We start from the raw sequence: 25534 nt of genomic DNA on the forward strand, positions 1-25534 counted from the left end.
AATTGAAAATATCGTAAGTTGAAATTGGGTTACATCCTGATAAACCCACTGTAAGTCAAAAAATTGTTAAATTGAAGCATTGTAAATTGAATCATTGTAAGCTAGGGACCATGTATAAAAGCATCATTTGGTCACCACGGCCCCTGGGATCTCACTGCAGCTTGGGTAATGGGAAATGTGCAATTGGTTCAAAAGTCAAATAACCTCTCTCCTGACAACCATAATTCATTTTACTAGACATTCTTCACTGAGCATTAAGCAGCATAAATCCAAATGATAACGTGCAGGCCAGTTTGCAGGCCTGTATTTTAATCCACCTTGGGTGTGAGTGCACGGACACACATGTACACAAATACAGATACACACACACCAGAAAAAAACAAAACCAAACCCTGCACATTTCATCATCTAAATCTACAGCATTTTATAGAGCTATGTACTTTTAAAAACTAACACCCTGGTGCATATGCGTATGTAATCTTTTCCCGGTCAATACGGCAATTCTGATTTCTTTTAAAAGACGAGAAAAAATTAAAGACTTTCACCAATGGGTTTATTTAAAAGGAAGCAAATTAAACAAAACTATGGTGATAACAGCAGATGTCTAGTTATAATTCGTTTCCCTAATGCTGATTAATATATTCATGAACAAGTCAAATGTATTGCCAAAAGAAGAATGCTACCATTAACACCCCAGCGGCTACTGGTTTCAGTTGTGCTTCTCAATCAGGCAAAATGTTCTTTCTTAAGCTCCTATTTATTTTGCTTCCTGCCAATCTCAAAAATAATTCATCTTGTGTGTTGTTTCCTCATAAACGCTTCCTGGTGCTTGATTGCTTTGCCTGTGTCACATTTGATTTCAAACTGCCATTTTACCTTTATAAACATTTGGAAGTCTAAGCAGGAGGAGAATGGCCAAAAGGCATACAAAAATAAGGCTGTAATTAGATCGGCAGAGTATGTTTTACGGCATATCTAGCTTTCTGGGTATACCAGAAACCTCTCTTTGCATCCAATATTGCATTCCCAAGTGGGGTGCAGAAAGTAAATGTAACATCTGGGGACTCCAGCAAAGAGCCTCTGGTATCAGCATGTTTAATTTATTATTATTGCAAAAGAACAGGTTTTCTTATGATTAGTGAAATAGAAAACTCACAATATATTTAAGAGTCTGCCCCCAAACCATTACAAAGGGGTTGGGGGAAGGGAAAAGCAGAAACCAAAAGAGAAATAGAAGTAATAATCAGTTATCACATGATTTTTGTAGTAAACAATAGAATATGATGTGCAATAGTGCAATTTTCCTTTGCTAGTCCAGCAATGCAAGTAAGTCTTAATAGGAAGTCCACTGATGTTACTTTTTGTATTTCGGGATTTAGTTGCGTGCTTGCCGGGGGTTCGAGTTCCTGCCAGACTTCTGACTCTGAGTGGAATCACTATTGCTAGAATCACTTTTACTGAGTCCAAGATGACGAAGCTTCATATCCCAGCGCTGTGAAATGTAAAATAGAAAATAGTCACCAGCACATATCACCAGGGTCATCATTGCCACGATTCTAACAACTGGGTCAGACTGAAGGTCAGATCTCTGAAACATTTTGCTACTTTTCCAAAAGTATAAATCTATCTCCCAGGGTAACAAGAAAACTGATGCAATATGAACATTATTCTCTTATTTTAACGAGCGCAAAGTTGCCCATCTATAATATATTTAGTAATGCTTTCTTATCAAACCTTAAACTTAAAATGTCCATGTCTGTAAATGATGACAGAAATATCTCCCTATATCTCTGGGTATTTCCTGAGGTAACAGCCAGGAGGCTGATGCTTCACAGGTACTCAACAAATGGAAGATTTACACATAGAATTTGAAGGGAAGGCTATTTTTCAACATCCTCTCTTAATACATGTAAGAACATAGCCTTTTAAAATCTATGTGATTTGAGCACTGAAAAACAATGGAAATTTTTTTGAGGGATGGGGAGGTCTCAAAAATATTTTTCTAAGTAATATCCACCAAGTACAACGAATAAAACAGACAAGGTCTTGCCCTCATTCTAAGTGTTACAAAGCAGGCATTAACAATGGTTTTAATAAACGCAATCAAGTTTAGTAACATTTCATATTAATGTCAATAATGTTTTTATGTAATTTAAGTAAAATGGAAGTTATATTACATGAGGATAGGTAGGGAATACAAACTATAGCTGTACTTCCCAAACTTCAGACACAGATATCATATGGGGAATTTGTTAAAATTGCAATTTCATTCAGTAGGTCTGAGACAGGGCCCAAGATTTTCATTGCTAACAAGCTCCCAGGTGATACCTACGTTGCTGGTCCTGGGACTACACTTTAAACAGCAAGGACCATCAGATCCTTGGGTCAGATGGCCCAAGTTCAAATTCTAACTCCACCACTTACTGTGTGAAGTTCTTGAACTTACTAGACCTTATTTTCATCATGTATATATTGGAACTGATAATAGAATCTACTTATAAGTAGAAGATACATCTGAAGATTGATAAAAATATAAAGTTCTTAGCACATAGTAAATTTGTTATTGTTTTTTCATTATTGAAAGTAATTCTTCATTTTAGTATACTTTACTCCACAATCTTGTCTTCATTTTTTAAAAACAGCCTGATTCTCACCTTCCTAAGGAAGTCCAAACATCTTGAATAGTCTGCTATAAGAGACTTAGGTAAACAACCATTTGCATGAAAAAAACATAATAATAAGGTTTCTCATAAACCTTCTTGATTTATCCACTGAGAGCAAAACTCAGCAAAGAGCAGATTTGATTGAAAAAATAACACCCTCCATAAAGCTCTTTTTACACATCTTCAAATCGACTGGAAAACTAAAATAGGAATCTCAATAATTCTGGCCAAAGGAGATTTTCTACCCAAACTCTTTAGCCCTCAATATCTGCATATGAATTTAAAATTGTTCAAATCATTGGTTTCTTTCCTTTAGAATATTTAAATCCAGACTAAGAATATAAATGACTTTACAATAATAACTCTGCAAGTCCCCTGCAGAAAACAATGGGAAATATTGCAGAAAGCAATGGGAAACAGGACAAACAAGCCATGTATCCTGTCAACAACCCAATGATATTGTTTTGGTACCAAAAGAGGAGCAGTAAGCCTTGTTACATGCTTTGCAGCAGGGATATTGAAAGCTCTTCCAACTGGTACAGGAATTTAGGACAAATTCCTGTTCTGCATTAGCAAGCAGAAAACCAAATTAAAAAGACAGTAAGAGATTCCAACATACTGAACAAGAGCCACTTTTTTCTTTAATAAACACCAAACTAATTGAAGAGAGATGCAGAGAGAATGCCCACAAGTCTGAACTTGAAATGCATCTCACTTTTGACAAATCTACTGAAGGGGGGAAGAACTTACTGGAGGGTAGCTTCTCCTTACAGAATAATGCCCTCTGCATTTTCGTAGGTCACTTAAACCCAAACGTGTCTGCCGTGTCAAGTGCCAGATGTAGAAGATAAACCGCCCAGGGGTGTTTAACTTACCATGTAAATGTTTCCCAAGCCTTCAGACTTGCAGAAGGAAGAGGATGTATTACGTGTGCTACAGTTCCCACTCCCCCCACCCACCCACACAGCCTTTGAGATTTTTTTGTCCCCCTATGCATTCCCCCACCCTATTCTTTTCTTTAAAACAGATTTGCTTAGTGCAGTAAGAAGAAACAAAACCTTCTATAATACAGTAATGTACTATGTGATTTTTAAAAATGTATCAACTCCACAATCTAAGAGTTATTGGCTTAAAAATAAGGCTACATTACTGCTCTAAGGACCTAACTTGTTCAGATCTTTTATACAGAGATGAATGTAGCTACACTTTGTACATAGGAATTGGTGTTTATTCATTGGACATCATTGTTTATTTTCCTTCCCATCATTTATTCTCCCCTTCTCACAAACTGCAGTGTGTTCAAAGAAGCAATATCCCCAGGTTTAAAAAGGACTACATTTCCTAGCCTGTTTTGCAGCTAAGTAAAAGTTGCTTGATGAGGCTCTTGGAAATCCCTTTTACCTCCTCTTTTTCCTGCCTGAAATGTAGACATGAGATTAGAGGCAGAGCAGCCATCTTGTGACCTCCGGGTGAACATGAGTATGAAAGCGATGCCTTTAAAAATGGTAGAGCTATAAGCTGAAAGGAGCCAGACACCATGGAACCACCTGACCAGGACTGGACTACAGCTAGACTCCTTGTGAAGAGACATTAGGGCAACTGTAGCTAGATCTCTGATACACATACAGGGAATTCATTCCTTAAATAAAATAGACATGAAAGACAAATTCAGCTCTTGGAGTATATAAATATATGCATACTAAATTTTAATATTTCTCCTATGGTTGAAGGCAGCTATTTCACTTCAATGACAGATGGCTGGTTTTCTACTTTTGTTTTCTGTGTATTACTTCAAATATAAAATACAGGCTTACCTTAACTTTTTTACCAAGTCGATCCTTCCATTTCTCAGCTATAGAGCCTTCCACCAAGAGTAATCTGATTTTTAAAAGAAGCAACCATTTTTGAAAAATTAAAACCTGTTACTGAAAAGTACAAGAAAACAGTGCCAAGAAAGACTTATATGTTTATTCTTGAATAGGACAGCTAAGATTTAGAACAGTAATTATTAACCATTTGTGAGTCACAGACCCCTTTAAGAAACAAAGGAAGTCATGGTCCCTCTCCCAAGAAAAATGTAAACCTATAAACTACACACATACACCCATTCCATATATGAAATCAAGAAACCCAAGTAAAACTTATCTGTAATCCCCAAGAAGGTAGACAGATCCCAGTGTAAAAATGCGAGGGTAAGATCTCTAGAGAGAAATGCAATGAGGGTGGGATGAGCAAAGTAGTTATTCTGTATCCTTAAAGAGTGAATTACCTGGAACGTTCCTCATCTTCATAGCCCATGATGATATATTCCTCATTAACATTAAGTGGAGGGCAGAGGCAGCCAGAGCTGGTATAGAGGTTAACAGTATCCCGTGGAATGTTTACCAGAGAAGACTTCAGAATCTCCTTCACTTCCACTACTGCAGTCACATCATGGCACTTAGTCTTTATCTCTTTAACTTTAGCCCGAATGACTGGGATAAAAGACAAGAAAAACTGATAATAATATGACACATAATAGGTGCCCCATTCAAAAAAAGCCAAAGTAGACTTCTCTTTGGTTAATTCTTATCCACTTGATATTCAATGAATGGAACAGAAAAGTCAGCCAGATATTTTTGCCTTAGATTGTAGTGTGTGACATAAAACAACACACCTGACCTCCTAATGCCCAGCCCTTCTCCCTTTCCAATTTGTGGCTATGTATATATTCACATGTATTTATGCATGTGTGTGCATGTGCTTTTGAGAAATTCATTTAGAGAATCAAAAATTGAGTCAATGATCTGATATAATTTTTCTCTAAAATTCCATTTTGGATGTGTATATATGCATGTGCTGTTCCAATTCCTGCCAACAGGAATTTAAACTATGTTAATTTTACTGTATGAAAAGACCTAGTACTTAAATACGCTTTATTCCTTGTTGACATTCTTTTATCAGGTTTATTAACAGGTTTTCTCAAGTGGTGGCCTCTTTAGTGTTATAAAATTGTCCTGCTCAATAGTGTTCCCAAACTGGTTCTCCAATCTTTTCACCTTCCTCATCTCGGCTCGCTGCTCAGATATTAGCTCCTTTCTTTCTTTGTGGTCAGTACAGATTATCTTTTATATTCTCCTCTAAGCGGGCTATATTTACTTCTTGAATGAAAATTGTCACCACTAGATCTTATTTCCTCCATCTGCTTTGAAGTCAGACACTCCAACGTTCCTTTCCCTCACGTGCTATGGAATATATTCTCAAATGTCAATAGCACTATTCTACCTCTCCTGATGGATATATTGGCACCCAATTTATCTCACAAGAGTTGTTTTACTTATCAATAGCACTATTCTACCTCTCTTGATGGATATATTGGCACCCAATTTATCTCACAAGAGTTGTTTTACTTATCAATGTAACAACAAATTGCCTTCAGTTGCAAAGTTAAAGTATATGACTCAGAATCTAGAAAGTACAGATCTGCTTCTTTTCTGTATCTCTCCCTTTTAAAAGAGTCAAGTTGTTGAGATTCCTGCTTCTAGTAAATGAGCTTTTAAAAAGAGAAGTTTTAAAACACGAAGAAAGAAGTAAAAATGTCAATTAGTGAAAAGCCAATGGCATTTCTCCCAGTGCCCTTATTGCTCCAGTTCACTATCCATGGACATTATATAGAGGAAAACACGGTTTATCCAAATGAGTCAATGTTTCAAAAACTTCTTAGGCACATAATTGCAAACCACTTTAATCTGAGTACCTTCCCACATATTTTAGAGGTTTTGGACTATAAAGGATTAGAAGAAAGTAATCTGTGAAAAATATAAAACCAGCTGATCAACCATTCCCCCCATTAATGCTTCAATTTCATCACACAAACTTATTCTACCAGTACAACACACACTACAGAAATTAAATTACTAATGAATTCTAAAAGCTGCACATTTCAGTCTTCAGAGAATTGGTTGCCTCAAATATGAGAACGTGTAGCAAACAAACTGTAACTACCCAACTGTCCTCACTTGGTTTGACTGGCAAGTGGAGCCCCTTTCTATTCATGTTCTCCCTATTCTGTATTTAACAAAAGATAAGACTGCCCTTTTTGAAATGCCATTTGGGAGAATCAGATGAGACATTCTCAACCCCAGCTAGCAGGCATTTTTGTGTGTCCTGGCTTAAGTGAACGTGCTTCATAGCATCCATCAGCTATTAGAGATTAGTGAACTGTGCAAATGTTCTCAAACTAATGATTTATTTACCCAGTGTCTACTATTTTCATTAGAAATTTTTAGTACATGTACCCATTCCAAAATAAATATCTTTCTACAAGACCTACTTTTTCACTCAAGTAATTTTGTTAACACTTAAGGAGTTTTTCCCAGAATTAATCTAAATGAAATAGAGGTTTTGTCTGAATTTCCAACTGCTCCCACCTTGACTTGTTTTCTCAATGGACGCATGCAGAAGACAAAAATATTTTGGAAGTAAAATACACTTCCTTTTCAGAATTCTTCCTTCTATTTAATCATTTGAGTACCTCCCTTTCCCAAAGAAACTGTAAGTAAAGCCCAGACAAATGACAATCCTGAAACTATGATCAACTTAGCTATTACTTGGCTACAAAAAAGAAATTATCTGCTCCTTTCCATTAATTATAATCCATATCCCATTTTATTTTATGATATTCATTCAGCTACCTTCTCTACGATCTTCATTTTCCATGACTTGTCATTCCACTTTTAACAAAAATAACAGCAACAACCATTGCAGCACTAAAGAAGCTAGATAAAATAAAACTTGATAATAGGATACACAAAATAAATATAAATAATTACATTTCCCTGATATAAAATGTATATGTTTTTATTCTTAGTGTTACAGTATATAAAAGTTCATATAGCATTTTTCAATTTTAACAAGCTAATCTCCTAGAAATTAAGGCCTCCCTTTTCCCTAGGGTTCTTCACATCAATCTGTAAAGAAGCAGGTTCTTAGATAAGCAGCCAGGCATTTGACTTCTTACATAAACATAACCTTACAAACTTAGAAAGAGCATCCATCATTGACTAAGAAAAGCTACATTCCTCTTAAGAGTAGTAGCAAACAAAACATAAAAATTAATTCCATTGAAGAAAAACTTGGGAAACAAGGTGGATTTGTTTTAAAGAGATTTAACTAAACCAAAAATTTTCAACTTTATATTTTTTAATACACTGCATTTTGAAAGATATTGAAGGGAACTCTTACAGTGTTATTCATTTCTCTCCTTTCAATTCCCAAAAGTATAGAAAAAATAAATCTGCTCTATATATCCTATATACTTAAAAATAGTGTACATAAATGCAATAATAAAACCCTTATTTTAATAAGATTCATTGTAAAATTCTGTTTAATCTCCATGTTTACTCATTGATTCAACATCAATAGTCTTATGCAGAGATAGTAACATACCTTTTATTAATACCATAGATATTAGAAAAAATCAAAATGCCTATGGAATACAGTAAATATCAGTCCCTTATGTATCAACCGGAAAGCTCTGTTAATAGCTCTTTCTAAATATAATGACTGTATAAATGGATTTATGACTCTAAAATATACACCAGCATCCAAAAGTACATTGTGAACAATCAAAGAAGGGACAACTTAGGTTCAATAATCATTGATAAAATCGGGACGGTAATATAGCTCATGGGGCAGCTGAGAAAATTAAAGATAATGTATGGAAATCACTTAGCACAGTCCCTGGCACAAAAATGGCAGGCTTTTTAATCCTTCAGTTACGTTTGTCAGCTACATTTGGATTGGTGGCTCTTCAATTAATATTTAGTTTATTAGAATGTCGGATTTTAAGTCAAGCTAGATAACAACACATTTCCTTAGCTGAATACCAACAACTTCTACAAGTGTTACTTTCCAAATTTGTCAGTGTTTTTCATGGGATAGGCTGACTGAAGAAATCAAGTTTGAGTCTTTTAACAGTTCCTTATACATCAAAGTGCTCTGCTGTTCACCCAGTGAAGCACAACTGATGGCCTATGCAACCCAACTTGAGCTCAAATCCTCCTTCAGCCTCCAGGTAGGGAAGAGTCCGGTCTATCTTGATCTCTGTGTACTTAAGTGTATGGCTGTAGGATGACAATACTGCCTGATATGCTTCAGCATCAACCAAGTGTTAAGCATTTTGCCCATGTGAGACATTTTAATTGGTTGGGGCAGAGGGAGGGACTATGCTCCTAAAAGTTGTCCTTCTGTTTTTAAGCCTTACTCTTAAATGGCTCCACTCATTTACGTGTGCACATACTCATGGATGCACCCACACACCTTTCTTAACACAGCAGTTTATACATTAACCATGAAGTTTTCCTTACCATAGTTGTAATTGTTCCGGAAATAAGTCTTCTGTGTAGCTCTAATAGGCTTACATTTACAGCGCTCTGAAAAACACATTTTAGTTATAAGCACATTTCCAATATTAGCTTTCTTTTGTTTACTCACATTTTTTGCTGAGACTAGATCTCAATTTGGTGGTGAGAAAGTTCTTGTCAGTTCTGTGTGTCTGGCCTTTTTCTCCTGAAACTACATTCATGTTTATTCTATCTACACGTCCTCTTATTCAATGTCAGTATGCTCATGAGAATGAGTTTCCATTCTCAACAAACCACCCAAATCCTGAGGAAATGCTATTCACCCCCATGCATGAGAAGAGCATGACCCCTTAATCCTGAAAGAGGTATGCTTCGTGCTTATGGAAATGTTAATATTATGAATGCCAACTGGCAGGCAATTTTCTGCCTATGCTCAGGTAGCTGGTTTACCCTGTGGACTACCACCTAATGTTCGTATATTTTTAACAGGCAACACAGCACTCCTCCTACTATTAGTTCCTAGATCTGAAAGCAATTCAAAGAGATAAGTAAGTGTTATTACAACCCAGTGAACTTGGTGAAGTTCTTAAGAGGGTCAGTGAGCCTCTTCTATAGGTAAAATAGCTACCATTCAACTCAATGGTGTTTTGGGGCTTGTTGGAGGAAACTATGCATGTATTTTGAGAAGAGAAATTTCATGTTTTAAAAATATTTGGTGAGTAGTGACCAGAATGCATATTTTATGTATATATTAGGTTGGTACAAAAGTAGTTGTGGTTTTGGCCATCATAATAATAACAATTCTAATTATCTCAAAATGTTTCATCTATAGGGGGGATTCATTTGACATCTTGGAGAGTAGATTGTTACGCCTTTTATAGAAGAGCAACACAGTTAAGATTACTTAGCTAAGAAATATACGTCATAACCATGGCAAATTGTCAGGAATTAATGTCAATATAAAAGTAGAAAATAATACACAATTATCTTAAAATATTTAATTAAATATGAAGATTTCTTTAAATAATGCCCCTGAGAAAGCTTTATTAAAAATTAAATGGTATGTGCTTCTCTTTTGACACAGAAAGGAAATAAGAACACATAAATTTGAGAAAGGACATCAACAAAAAAAAGTTTCGCTTAAAAGGCATTTTATGGCTGGGCACGAGGGCTCACTCCTGTAATCCCAGCACTCACTTTGGGAGACCAGCAGGGTGGGGCGGTAGCTGGGGGAAAGAAAAATCGCTTGAGCCCAGGAGTTCAAGACCAGTCTGGACAATGTGGCAAAACCCCATCTCTACAAAAAAAAATGCAAAAATCAGTGGGTGTGGTGGTGCGTGCCTGTAGTTTCAGCTATTCAGGAGACTGAGCTGGGAGGATCACTTGAGCCCTGGAAGTCAAAGCTGCAGTGAGCCAAGATCACGCCATTGCACTCCAGACTGGATGACAGAGTGAGACCCTGTCTCAAAAAAAAAAAGTTGTTTTATGTTAACATGGGGAACAATAAAAGGTAGGAGCTTCTGTTGACCACTGGTATTTTCTAAAGAAAATTAATTTTATTTCCAGTTGAACTTGTTGATAATACACTTTAAAGTAGCAGTCCCGAAAAGAGTATCACCTTTCCTGCCAGAGAAATAAGTATCTTTACTGGGGAGAGGTAGCAGCAGCAACTGTTGCTCTTGCCCATGACAGAAATGAGAATTCCTCAATACCGCACACAGCTCCTTCCCTTGTTCTCCTGATAATTTTTAGCACACAATTTCTGTGAACATCTCAGCCAATAAACAATGAGTAACATTAGTGCTTGTTGCTATTCTGACAAAAACTATTCCAAAAATAACTTTATTAGCAAAATCGTTGTATTCTCATTTAGAAGAGAACAAAAAGTTACCCAGTTTTTAACTTTCTGTACAGTATTTTATTCTGTACTAAAATGTTATATGTATTTTTAAAGAGATATTCTTTAGATGAGAATATTTCTGAAGACATAAATTCTATGGTATTAGTTTATAAATTATCTTCATCCATATTATATATAGACTTGTGATGTTTCTATTAAAAATAAATATCCACCAAAAATAATGCATGTCAATAAATTACACATTTGTAATTCTTCAGAAATTTGCATAGGTTAAAATAAAAATTATTGGCAAAAACTATAGCAACTGTGACTGAATTGAGTCTAATTTGATGCTGTTACTTACATATCTTTGCTTGGAGCATAAACAAATGGATTCCATAAAACTTTCCAGGCAGGGATTTTTAAAAATTGTATTATAAAATGATTTAGTAATATTTCAAGTAGGCATTTACAAAGCTATGCATACAACTACATATACATAGTTAGACTATTACCTAATAGCTAATGAGCTAAGCAAATATTCTCAGGACTAAATTTTGCTCATCTGCAATATGCTTCTTATTTCTGCTGGTCTCCAAGGTGACAATGCCATACTAAATATATATTTTAAGTATTTAGATGGGATAATATGTCCCAATCCCTAGGTCTTGACATAGGCAAATTATCTGTCTAGTTCAAGTAGCTTGAAAAAATAACAGTAATAAGGAGAAGCTGAGTTTCTATCCACAAAGCTCAAATATGAAAGAACCTCCTCTCATTTATGCTTGTTCAACCCAAACATTCATATCTTAGGTTATTCATGAAAAGTGTACCTTAGATCAATAGACCTGAAACATAATCCTCATCTAAATTATGTTTACACACATCAACATATACATCCCCATAAGCCCAAGAGCTGTGAAATTGTGAAGAATCATAGAGGTATGTTGCACCCATTAGCTGTCACCTTTCTTGCACCTGCTACTGTAAATCAGATGTAACCGTTTATTTTAATTATCAATAGTTGATTTCTTGATACTCTTTTTGGGGGGCCTGTAGCATTACCATCATTTCTAGTTTAATTGCTAGTAATCTTTGGCAAAACCTAATGGCACAAGCTTTTTAAGTTTTGGCTTTTAGAATGAAAAAATGAAATCTATTATTTACTGAGCTTTGCACAAAAACCATTAGATACTGATTTTTCTGTATTTCACTGTTGAGAAGAAAAGCTTATAAATGAAGTAGAATCTGCCTTGGTGCTTTATCTAAGGAAAGAAATTTTTTAAAAGTTAAAGGAGTTGATTTTGACAAAACAGGCTAAGAAGTGACAAAGAGATCTTCAAACACAGGCAGTTTTAACATTAGCAATTCATTTACCTCAAAGCCTGGAATTAATACAATACCTTCAATTGTGGGACAGAGTGCAGTGCTACATCTTAGGAGCAGCCATGGAAAGGACAGAAAACTGTTTTCAGCTTAGTTCTTCCTCACATTCCCTCCACTCCTCTTGCTTCATGTTTCTAGTGACTCTCCTAATATTAATGATCTCCTACATATCTGCTAATGAACCTGGAGACTGTTTATTACCTAGTAGAAACGTAAGTTCATCACTCTCATAGAAATCTGAGTTTGCAAAGTTAACATTCCCAGTACTTTGCAGAACTTGGTCTGCAACGCAAGGGAAATGCCCCATGATACACACGGTGTCCAAGCAGTGAACAGCCTCGCGGCCTCACTGTGGCTTCTTATAAAAAACAAAATAGTTCAGAGGAGACAAGAATCTTAGCCTTCTTTATTCCGTTTTGCTTATACAAATATGCTCATTTATTTTTTAAAAAAACATAAGGATACTAGTATTTTTGATATGATCTTAGAAGAGCTAAAGAAGTCTAAGTACCTGATACAGCTATGAAATATAATACTCACTGGACCGTCACTGTTCAATGCAACCTTGTTTGAGTTCAAGCTTAAGTGTGATCAAACTTTCTAACTATCCCTGACCTTTGTTTGAAATTGAATGCTTCTGGGTCTTATCCAGAGCTGTAAGACTATAATTAACTTCATCAGATCCCCAAACTCTCATAACCTTTCACGTACCATGACTTTGGAGGACTACTATGTTTGAGTGGATATTTTTCTGTTTTTTCTAGGCAAAAAAACCCTTAGATCTGTGCTCAGGATTTATTGTCAAAAAGTATGGGGAAGGAGAGAAGAAAATACAATCGTATTTGTGTTACAATTTCCTTTATAACTTTTTCAAGACTGACCCTTTCTAATCAGATCAGACTTTAAATCATTTTAATTTTTACCAGATGCACTCTATGTCTCATATCCTGGCATTTGACCCCTGAAACCCAGTTGTCCTCTTTTCCTCCATTTTGAAACACATAGGGGCAAAACACAACACATTTTAAAAGATATAAAACATAAAATTTTATAATTTGAAGATCCAGGTCCTTAGCTATGACTTTTTTGCTGAGTTCTAGATCTATATTCCCAACTGCCTGTACAAGGTGTCTATGAGCAGTTCTAAAATTTTTAACAGTTCCATAATTTTTAAAATCTGGTAACATCCATAATACCATGAATTTGTCTGTCTTCTATAGAAATGATAGTAGTATCCTCTGACTCCACAACTCTGGTATATCCATGCTTCTGTAAATATGAGATGAGAAAGGGAAAGAGAACTAACATTTGTTGAACCCTTTCAGTCACTTACATATGAATTCATTCATTCTGCAAATATTGGGCATCTGCTACATTCCAGGCTCTATAGTAGGCACATAGGAGACATGATGGACACTACAGACAATCCAGAAGAGGATAAAGACATTGAACAAAGAAATTATACACAAAATAATTTTTCATATGTGATACATGATATGAAACTAAAACACAATGTGTATGTGTAACAAGAACATATAACTTAATGACCTAAACTAGTCTGGTCTCCAATATACTGTTAGAAAATGATATTTAAAGCTTAAAACCTGAAAGGTGCATTGTAGTTCTCTAGGCAGGAACTACATCTTTATATATAAGATAGAGAACATGAAGTCCATAAGGGAGACTGAGAAGGAGCGTCCAGTGATGTGGACGGAAATATAGGAGAGTGTGGAATTGAAAAAGGGTCTTCCAAAATAAAAGCAGGGTAGTCCTCTGTGTCAAATGACCCTCAGAGCTAAAATGAGTTCAGAGAGAAAAGGTTCCACTAAATTCAACTGGCAAGGTGATGACTGAACCCTGAGCAAAAGAGAGAATAGGATTTTGAAAGCCAGAAGACTTTATCCATTACACAAGAAGGAAAAGGAGAGAAAGGTACTGATATTGACAAGTTTATAAATTGGTTGGTGGAATAATGAGGGAGTTCTTTCCAATGGCTTTTACCTTCTCATTGAAGAATGAAGCGAAGTCATCAGCTATGGGGAATGAGGGGCTAGGAACAGCAGGATGTGGGCATGTAAGTATAGAAAGTATAAAGCAGTTATTTCATCAAGTAGAAAGGCAAACTTTTATAGTGGGTAAGAATGCGTGGCAATCTTGATTGCCTATTTGAATTTTCTATCTTGAACTTAAAGTGAAACCAATCACCTCAGTTGAGTAATTTTCTCAAATAACTGGAGCTGGGATTTGCCAGATGAGTATGGAAGAGGAAGAGAAAGCAAAGAAGTTGAGGGTATTTTCAAGGGTATCAGTATTGCAGTAGACCATGACATCTGACATAGACAAGAAGGCCAGAGACTTAGCAGATAGTAAGTGGCAGCTGATGGATAGGTAATCTCAACATGGTAGGGGGCGGAGGGAAAGGCAGCAGTGATGATACTGCAACAAATCATCTGGAATGAAAAGAGACAGCAGGCAAAGAGTGGGATTTTTAGAATTAATATTACAATGCTAGCACCTCTGCAGCATTAGAATTAATATTACAATACTAGCACCGCTGCTAGCAGCACTGCAAGGCCCAGAACTGCTCATGGAAGTGAGTGGCTGGGGTAGAACAGACAAGCAGGTTAGTAAAGTGAAGAAATCAATGCACTAGATGGATCATCTGCCTTATCATGGCAGCTATCAAAACAGCAGCAGGAATGGATGCCATTGTGGAACTTGTTCAGATAGCCCTTAAACAGAAGATGGGCAATATACCAGTTGGCCATTCAGAAGGTCAATTCCACTATCCTTCTAGAAACAAGGCGATGGTAAAACATCCCTAGATTCCACCCCATAAAACACATTCCCTCTTCTCAAAATTGCAAGTCATCAAATGGACACTTAATGGAAAATCGACTGGGTCTCATTGTTCCTAGGACATTAACAAACAAACAAAACACCAGAACCCTAGAGTCCTGATGTCAATGATGAAAGGGAAAAAAATGAACAACAACAACAACAACACAACTCCTGCAGATTCAGAAATCAACTATATTAAACTAGGAACCATATTAAGGAGGTTTGAATTTAGAAGTCATATGGGTATTATGCTCATACAAGGGTGTACTTTTACACAATTAGAAATAAAATAAAATAACGCACAGAACTCAAAGTCTCAGAAATGCCATGGTATGCCAAAGCGGCCAGTCCCGAGTGTGTACAGTAAGCTTCCATTCACATGAAGCTGAATAACGACACCCATCTATGGCAATGAAAATCAGAACTGTGCTTGCCTCAGGACAGAATGGATGATTGGACACCAGGCAATTTAAAGAAATGTTCTTTATCTTGATCTGGATGATGATTACATAAGTATATACATTTGTCAAAATTTAAATGCAGCATACACTGAAGATTTGTAGTATTTTACTGTAATTATTCCTTAATAAAGTCCTATTTACATACAAATAAGACATTTCTTTCTTTTTTATTAAAAAAAATGTGTCTTGACTTAGCAACCATTCATTACGTATTTAAAACAATATTTATTTCCTAAACCTATACACAGGGCAAAGAATCTCATATTAAATTTTATTTTGGATTACACCAGTATATGGAAAATGTGATGGAGTTGACTGGTGAACCTAGGTGATATAATAAGGCTCTAAAAAGTAAAAGTAACATTTGCTCAACTTAGCTGTAAAAACAAACCTCAAATATTATAATAAAGGACTCAATTCACAGTAATTTCAGTTTGTAAAAGAAATTGCTTAAGACTAACAGAACTAACACTGTATTAATAAGAAAAGGAAATTCAGTTTACTCTTTTTTGTCTTCGGAAAATTTCAAATAAACTGCCTTTCACAAGTTTTCTGGATCCAAGAGTTATTCAGAATATCCAAAATATAGAAAGAGTCAATACAATTATGCTTGTTTTCCCTCATGACTTCTGAAGTGTTGTTTTGTGATAGACTCTAAGGAAGTCAATTAACAGAAAGAAAAGGGGGCTTCACAGCCTTTAGAAGATCATGTGTCCACTCAATGCCAAGTACATTGAAAAGAGGTGAAAGACAAGGGTGTGCCAGTCACCTATTTGCTCTTTCATTCCATGTCCTTGGCACATATTGTGCCTGATACAAGTAAGTGTCCCTTACATTTTTTATTATAACATAATAGATGGACATATTTTCAAGGTGCATTGATATTTTCGTACATTCACATAATGTGCAAAGATCAAGTTAGGGTAATATCCACCACATTAAACATTCCTTTTTATGTTATGAACATGTGAATTATTGTACATATTGAAATGTACAAATAGATTATTGTTAACTATAGTCTCCACACTGATCTATCAAACACTAGGTCTTCCTCCTAACTAACTGTATATTTGTCCTCATTAATCATCCTCTCTTCATTCCCTCCTCCACGTTACCCTTCCCAGCCTCTGGTAACCACAAATCTACTCTCTAGCTCCATGAGATTCACTTTTCTTTTTTAGCTCCCACATATGAGTGAGAATGTGTGATATTTGTCTTTCTGGGCTTAGCTTATTTCACTTAACATAATGACCTCCAGTTCCATTTTCCTTCGAATGACAGGATTTCACTTTTTTTATACCTGAATAATATGTCATTGTGTATATATATATCGCATTTTCTTTATTCATTCATCCACTAATAAGCACTTAGGTTGATCCCACATTTTGGCTATTGTGAATAGCGTGGCAGTAAACATTGGAGTACAGATATTCTTCAATGTATTAATTCCCTTTCTTTTGGATATATACCCAGTAATGAAACTGCTAGATCATATGGTAGTTCTATTTTTAGATTTTGAAAAACTCCCTATTGTTTTCCATAGTGGCTGTACTAATTTACATTCCCACCAACAGTGTACTAGAGTTCCCCTTTTTCCACATCCTCGCTAGCATCCATTATTCCATCTTTTTGACAAAAGCCATTCAAACTGGGGTGAGCTATCTCATTGTGGTTTTGATTTGCATTTATCTAATTAGTGATGTTGAAAAATTTTTCATATACCTGTTGGTCATTTGTATGTCTTCTTTTGAGAAATGTCTACTCAGATCTTTTGCCCATTTTTAGATTATTTGTTGTTTTTTGTTTTGTTTTTGCTATTGAATTGTCTGAGTTGCTTATATATTCTGGTTATTAAGCTCTTGCCAGATAGTTTGCAAATATTTTCCCTCATTCTATGGATTGTGTCTTCACTTTGTTGATTGTTCTGTTTGATGTGCAGAAGCTTTTCAGCTGGACTGGTCATTACATTTCTAATGAATGGTGAGATCGATGGACTAAAACCAAATAAAGTTTCAGTACTAGGGACTTAGAAAAGCAATGATGTCACATACTTAAATGAGAAAGTTACAAAAGAGAAAGTTTTAATTAAAAGATTACTTCAGGCCTAGGCGCAGTGGCTCCTGTCTGTAATCCCTGGGAGCACTCTGGGAGGCTGAGGCAGGTGGATCACCTGAGATCAGGAGTTAGAGACCAGCCTGGCCAACATGGTGAAACCCTGTCTCCACTAAAAATACAAAAATTAGCCAGGTGTGGTGGCAGGTGCCTATAATCACAGCTACTCGGGAGGCTAAGACAGGAGAATTGCTTGAACCCAGGAGGCAGAGGTTGCAGTGAGCTGAGATCGTGTTATTGCACTCCAGCCTGAACAACAGAGCGAGACTCCATCTCAAAAAAAAAAAAAAAAATTACTTCAGTAATTAAATACATTATTTTTGAAGTACCCAAAGAGTACCCAGGTAGAAGTGTTACTGGAGGGAAATGTGGTTCTAGAGAGTAATCACAACTGGAGTCATAAAAGTGACAATTCAGCCTAGGTAGCTTGATGAACTCCAACAGATGAGTCCCTATGAGGAGAGAAGAACAGAAGCCAAGCACAGAGCCTCAGTGACTGTCTACAGCTGAGGGACAGGCGGAGAACTAGGACAATTGGGATAACAGCTCAAGGAGAGGAATACTTAGGAAAGAGAACTGGTCAAAAGTGTCACTTGTTGCAAAAGTAATGGGGAAAAAATCCTATAGTTTTAAGCTACTGTATAATCACAAAAATACTATTTGTCTATCATATTTTTTTTTCCAATAAGGTGTAGAAGTTGGCTCTATAGTCAGTAAACATTTGTACCAAAGAAAAAAACTGAATTCCTTCCCAAAATTGATAGTAAGCCAAAAGGGAGGAAAGAAGTTTAAGAGAAAGAAAGAGAGGGAATGGGTCTATACCACCCAAGCTAAGCATAAATCATGTCAGCAAAAGAGGGAGTGGCTGGGGAGGCCTGGCAGCTGCAGTCACCAGGAATCTCCAGTTGCTCAGTGGCCACCAGGCAGCTACCCAGAGGAGCTTCTCCAGAGCACCTTTGGAACACGGCCAAGAAGAGGTTAGTGAAAACTCTGGGAGAGCATCTGACTTACACTAATTTTTCCCTAATTTAAGATAAATCAGAAGGGAACTCAGAGATCAATACAATCTGAATTTATATTAGGAAACAGGCCCCAAGATATAATTTGGTCACACTTGTATATTTAGTGTCAGAATTTACCAACTCTATCTCCACTCTGGAGAAATTTGTGTTTTTCAAACGTAAACGTTCATAAATTGGTCACATCACAAAGCAGAAAATCGGAAGAATTACTTTTTGGAATTATTTTAATTTTTTTAAAAAAAACCCTTTACATTGGACCACTTGAATATCTGCCTTAATTTTCCGTGTGCTGATTTGATAAATCAAGTGACTAGGTGAAATAGAACAAAAATTGTTTTCCTCCATATTCCATGCTATGGAAATAAAGAGCATCTATTCCTTATTACAATAGTGGATATGCAACAGTAAAACTACAATTGCATGGTGTTCAGAGTCATTATCTCAAAAAAAAGAAAAAGAAAAAATTGTTAAGCTTTGAGGCAAAGAATAAATTAACTAGAGTGAAAGAATTTCTTTTCCAAATTCCAGACAGAAACAGCTTGACACTTTGGAAAGAGGTCCTTATGTGGGTTACAGTGTTTTCCTGCCTTCCTCATTTCCTGTTTTATCATGATCAACCTCAGCTGTTATATTTCTCCAAAGCATACATTTTTTAGTGTGAACAAATTATGTTTTCTTTTCAGAACATGTGAATATGTTAGTGTTTTTTTCACAAACAGAATGAGCTTTGGTTTTGCCTATTTGTTTTCATCACTCTCATTATACAGAGAACTGGAAAATATTTTTGAAAGAGGAACAGTAAACAGTGACTCTGAGAAGACCACATTGGTTCTAGGTAGTTTTACATGTTGAACTGTTTTTTTGTATATTGTTGATAGTGTTGTTGACGTATTTCCTTTCTTTCACACATTGAAGTGCTATATTACTCTAACCATAACTTTGGAACAAATTGGAAACATATACACGTCCTTGACCAGAAATTTTGACTCACCAATTGCATTTTTATACAAATGAGCTTTTCAGTTTGGGTTGAGAAAACACAATAGAAGGAGTGACCCTTCAAATAGCAACATTACTGGACACCAATGATTTCCAACTGATTTGATGATAGTGAAAAACATTACCAATTACATAAAGCAACAAAACAATTCTAAAATAATTTAAATTTACTTATGTTTTTAATGGGATAATTATTTGTTGGGACACTTTTGATAGACATTCCCTCAGATCAAACACGCAGATCAAACACGCCATCCTGGTAAAATTCAGTGGAAGTCAACAGAGAAAACTGTCCCAATGTAATGAAAGTTGATATTTCAAACATATTTACAACTTAATAAACTAAATGTTTCATTTCCACAGATAAGACACCTTATAAGGCCGGACTTACTGACCAAAATCAGTGGGAAATACTAGAGGAAAGTGGAATGGAATATATGGTACTCATTGCAGCTATCATATTGTAGAACCAAATGCAGCATTAGTCATAGTAACAAAAACTGAAAACAACTCAAATATCCAGGAACATTAGAATGAATAAAGTGTACCACATTCAATGATAGAATTCAATATAGCAATTAAAGTGAAAAACTACTGCTATACATAGCCTAATGAAAAGCAAAGGAAGTCACATGCATATACAAAAATACATAGTGTAGAATTCCATTTATATAAAGTTCAAGATCAGGCAAAATGAATCTATAGTACTAGAATTCCTGGTAGTAGTTACCTTTGAAAAGAAGGGTGGGGGTAGTGACTTGGAGGCTTCTGGAGTGCTGGTAATGTTATATATCTTGGTTGCAGAGATATTTTACTTTGTGAAAATGCACATTTATGATTTGTGCACTTTTCTGCATGCACATTATACTTTAATGGTTTATTTTATGGTAAGATGGAATAAGTAGATTCCATCTTGTTTCTCCCACTGAAAGCAGATCTGAAACCTGAACAGAGTGCATGAAGCAGCAACATAAGAACTCTAAAAGGAAATACAAGCATAATAGGAAGACTAGGGGGAAAAATAACACCATAAAACTAATAGTGGGCTCATCATTTTTTCCCTCCAGTATCCACCAGTCTGGTGTCAACACAGCCTGTATCCTAGAGGTGAGCATTGTGCAGACAGAGTACACTCCAGGAGAAGCCCTCTAGTTCTAGCTCAAGAAGTGGAAAGGATCTCTAACATATTGGCCTCTTGCATTCCATTCCTCAAGGCATCCTGGGACTGTGGTAACAGCAACAATTGCAACAAGGGAGACCCTCAGGAGCCCAAAACTCTGATGAAGGAGAGAACCTTACTATCTGATTGGAGGACTTGTAGTTCCAAAAGACTGGGGCAAAGCCCCATTACTTTCTCTCTTTCTCTCTCTCTCTCTCTCTCTCTCTCTCTCTCTCTCTGTCCTCCCACCACTTGGCCCCATACGAAGGAGCAGTCACAAGAAGCAAATCACAGAGCGGGATAAAGCTCCAGCTTTCTAGCCAAAGGACCAAAACAGGGGAATTCCAAGGAACTGAAAAGTGCCAGGGAGATCAGAGAGAGAAAGGAGCCTGGGAAAGGATTTTGTAAAGCTGTTTATGAACTACTGAACTCACCCCTGGGCATGTGTGACTCTGACATAAAACAGTATATCACAGAATTCAAAAACTGCACTGCGGGATAAAGTATTGCTCTGACCTCATACTGGCCACTGAGTGGTGTACACATGGGATAGATATGGAAGGTACTTCAAAGGCTTTGGAAATGGAACTGACATTGAAATCATAATCCACAGAAGACTAGTCAGAATTTGCAGCCTAATCATAACTAGGTTACCTGTTGCTAAAATTGAAAAAAGCAACAAAATCAACATTTTCCATATAACTTTAAGTAAACAAGACCCAAAGCTCTATTGCATGATATTCAAAATGTCCAGGATTCAATCCAAAATTATTCTACACATGAAGAATTAGGGGGGAAAAAAAAAGTTGACTTGAGTGGGACAAGACAATTAGTTGACACAGATGACTTTACGGTAGCTATCATTAAAATCCCTGACAAATTAAGTGTGAATACCCTTGAAATAAATGGAAAGATAGAAAATCTTACCAAAGAAATACAAAGCATAATGAAGAATCAAATGGAACTTTTAACTTTGAAAAAGCTACTAACAAATAAAAAACTAACTGGATGTGCTTCAGATAGTAGGAGATTGAACATGACCAACGAAAGAGTCAATGAACTTGTAGCTAGGCCGATAGAAATTACCTAACCTAAACAAGAGAGAAAAAAGATTAGAAGAAAAAGTTAACAGAGCCTCTAGAGTCTGTGGAACAATATCAGAAGATCTAACATTCATATCATCATAGGAGAGACTATTGTGTAAAAAGCAAGTATTTGAAGAAATAATTCCTAAGCACTTCTCAAATTTGGCTAACATTATAAATTTATAGATTCAAGAAGCTCAGTTAACCCTAAATAGGGTAAACTCAAGGAATCAATGCTCAGACATGTAATAATTAAAGTGCTAAAAACTAAAGACACAGAAAAAAATATCAAATGCAACCAAAGAAAACTGATGTATTACTTACAGGGAAACAATTATTTGCAAGATGGCCAATTTTCCATGAAAAACATTGAAGACAGAAGGAAGTGGAATATTTTTTATGTGCTAAATGTACTGTAAACCTAGAATTCTGTATGCAGTGAAAATATCCTTTAGGAATGAAGGTGAAATGAGGATATTTACAGGTAAAGGAAAAAAGAAGTTTTTGCCAGCAGAACTGCTTTAAAACAAGTACAAAAAATACTTAAGAAAAGTTCTTCAGACAAAAGTTCTGTCTGAACAACAGAAGAGAAAGAATGAAGGAAGCATGGAATGTTGGAAAAGAAGGAAGAATAATAGAAATTAAAACATCCGTATAAATACAGTAGGCTACTGTTCTCAAGTTGTTTAAAAGATAAGTAAGGGTTGAAAGAAAAAATACAAAATTATCTCATGAGGATATATATGTATCTGTCATACATGCGTGTGTGTGTGTGTGTGTAAGAGAGAGAGAGAGACTCAATTCAAAAGAAAGAAGGGAATGTCAATAAAAAGGAGAGGGCACAAACAGAAAATGAAACAGTAGAAAAGGTCAACTTTACTACATGCTAATTTTAAAAATAAAATTAATATAAATAAGGAAATTTTAAAAAGTGTATATTTACAAAAAGTTTACTTGTAAAATATAGGGCACAAGCTTCCCCAAGAATGACTTGAGTATCTAGATTACATCAATGACTAATCTGACCACAAATGAAAACCAGGAAGATAATGATATACTCACCACTGCTTGCCCCTCTACAGTTTCCGTTACTAGAATCCATAGGAAAATCTGAAAGGAAGTGACAGGACAAAGAACCATAACATATTTGTTTTATTTCAAGAATTCCTAAAGATAAAAATCTAACTCAGCCCCAAGTTTGATTTGGGTAAGAATCCAATTGTCTGAAGGAAGTAGACTCTTATTAATGTCATGAGGTTGGCATTCTTATCGTTTGTGGGCTTTGGGTATGGGTGAGATCTATTTTTTCATGTGGTTATAAGGAAATACTCTTCTGAATACTCATCAACTGTGCATAAAATTTTAGAATAATTTATTTGAATTTCACAAAATTTATAAATGATAAGCATCCTATCACAATCAAACCTATGCAAATATTAGGCACTCATCCAACACTTATGACTTGATGACAAAAAGAACCAAACACATCTTCAATAAATAGACATATCACACTGAACTGGTATATATTTAAATCCTTAGTTCCTAAACGAACACTCAGAAATCACTCTCATGTCCTTTAACTGCAGGCTAAATAGTTCTTCAGTCGAAAAGAAACCTACTATTTAGGGACTATTCAAGCCAGTGCAATTTATAGATGCGACAACAATTAGAAATTGCTATTGATTCTTTCTATGATGCCGTAATCCCAGAAAATGGTAATGATAAAGGTTTTCTGTGTTCTAATTAAGAAAGCAGCCTCTAATGAATAATACTTAGTGCATCAGCAGAGCTCCATGCTGAGAGATGCTGGACCTAGCAATATATCTTTATCGACACTCCAATTCAGTACTTTTATGAGTTTTACATTTGTAGTAACACTTTATGCTAAACTAGTTTAATGCCTCTATTTATTCTCAGAGAAAATAGTATTCTTCCTTTGTCCTTTTTGTTTATAAGTCCTATCAGGAATAAATTAAACAAGGGGTTAATACTATTTTAGGACAATAACTCCCACAATTACAATTAATGAATTACTTTCCCAGGTTTAGTAATCATCCGCAAGTATTTAAAAAGCAACATCCAAGAAAAGATAGCAGTCAGCAAACAAACAGATAAGCAGGTAACAAACACTAATTCTAAAACATTTGCCTCAACTTGGGCATAAACTATTAATTACTAATACTTTCATTATATTCAAACATTCATTCATGATAAATGTACCCAAGTATTACAGTAACGTGCTAGTGGTTTTTCTATTTCTGAATAATCATGTGATAAAATGCATACAAAAATAATGTCTTTATAAAGGAAGAAATTATGTTGGCCCACATTTGAAATGTTTATTATTCAAAGGTAGAAATAAGAGTGAAAAATGAAACTTTGCTTGGTAAAAGGGAATCACTTCAAAATAGCTAAGCCAAGGAGACTGTTTTACATCTTTCACTCTTCAAAAGAAAATGTTTCTACACTTTTACAAATGCTTAGAAGTCAACTGTTAGAACTGAAAGACAGAAAACAAAAAGTTTCTAATAATTGATCAAAAAAATATTATCAGAAAGTTAAACTCAGGAATTCTAACAACAAATTACCTTAAATGAAAATAGATATTATTAGTAAGTTTTATGCCCCAGGATTTCTAGTGGAGGTCACAGAGGTTTCCAGAGGAGTCCTAAGGAGTTAGGAAACGTAGGGAGAGCTTTCCAGATAGAGAATAGCATTGCAAATGTACTGGGGTGAGATGCCTGCAAACGTGGCTGAAACGAGACCAGTCTAAACAGAGAGAAACAAGCTAGAGGAGTCAGAAGGGTGAAATCACGCAGGCCAGAGGAAGACACCCAAGGATTTTAAGCAAGAGATTTGCATTTCAGAAAAAATATCTATTGGAATATGGAGGGGAAACACTGGAGATAAGAGAGACCATTATTATCCTATGGCCATAATCCCAGTGAGAAACGGTGAGGTCCAAACTAAGAAAGTAGCATTAGAGAGGGAGGGAAGGGAATTTGAGTCAGAGTAGACCCAACAGCATGTGGTATCTATTGAGTGAGGGGAATGAGGAAAAAGGTAGAATCAAGACTGCTTCCCACAGCCAGGTGCAGTGGTTTACACCTGTAATCTCAGCACTGTGAGGCCAAGGTGGGCAGATCACCTGAGGTCAGGAGTTTGAGACCAGCCTGGTCAACATGGCGAAAACCCATCTCTAACAGAAATACAAAAATTAGCTGGGTGTGGTGGCATGCCCCTGGAGTCCCAGCTATTCAGGAGGCTGAGGCAGGAGAATTGCTTGAACCTGGGAGGCAGAGGTTGCAGTGAGCCAAGATCATGCCACTGCACTCGAGCCTGGGTGACAGAGTGAGATTCTGTCTCAAAAAAAAAAAAAAAAAGACTGCCTCCCAGGCCTGGACTACTGAAGTATGGTGGTACCTTTCAACAATATAGAAAATGCTAGAAAGAAACAAGTGTATGATGATGGGGAAATGATGAGTTCACTCTGGGGCATGCTAAGACAGAGAGAATAGGGACATGAGAATCTGGAATGTATAATCTCTACTATCTCAAAATTGCAGTGAAGTCAGAATCTCTTATCTCTTTGAATCCATTGTCTAGAAACCACCTTTTATTC

At 35.9% G+C, this 25534-nt stretch overlaps 1 protein-coding gene across 2 annotated transcripts in view; it reads right to left on the reverse strand.

Annotated features, from left to right (window-relative positions):
* Positions 1-536: 536 nt before the first annotated feature.
* FRZB (frizzled-related protein) overlaps positions 537-25534 on the reverse strand; it is a 31412-nt gene continuing 6414 nt past the window's right edge. The window contains exons 2-6 of one of the 2 annotated variants that reach the window (XM_012000061.1): positions 22975-23022; positions 9011-9076; positions 4940-5137; positions 4478-4541; positions 537-1492 (exon numbers count right to left, since the gene is read on the reverse strand). In XM_012000061.1, coding sequence (XP_011855451.1) covers positions 4516-4541; positions 4940-5137; positions 9011-9076; positions 22975-23022 — 338 coding nt within the window. In that variant the 3' untranslated portion in view covers positions 537-1492; positions 4478-4515. Of the gene's footprint in view, positions 1493-4477; positions 4542-4932; positions 5138-9010; positions 9077-22974; positions 23023-25534 lie in introns of both variants that reach the window. The other variant, XM_012000060.1, reaches the window with a different exon arrangement.

Source organism: Mandrillus leucophaeus, unplaced genomic scaffold, assembly GCF_000951045.1.
Source record: "Mandrillus leucophaeus isolate KB7577 unplaced genomic scaffold, Mleu.le_1.0 Scaffold614, whole genome shotgun sequence".
Classification (NCBI taxonomy): domain Eukaryota; kingdom Metazoa; phylum Chordata; class Mammalia; order Primates; family Cercopithecidae; genus Mandrillus; species Mandrillus leucophaeus.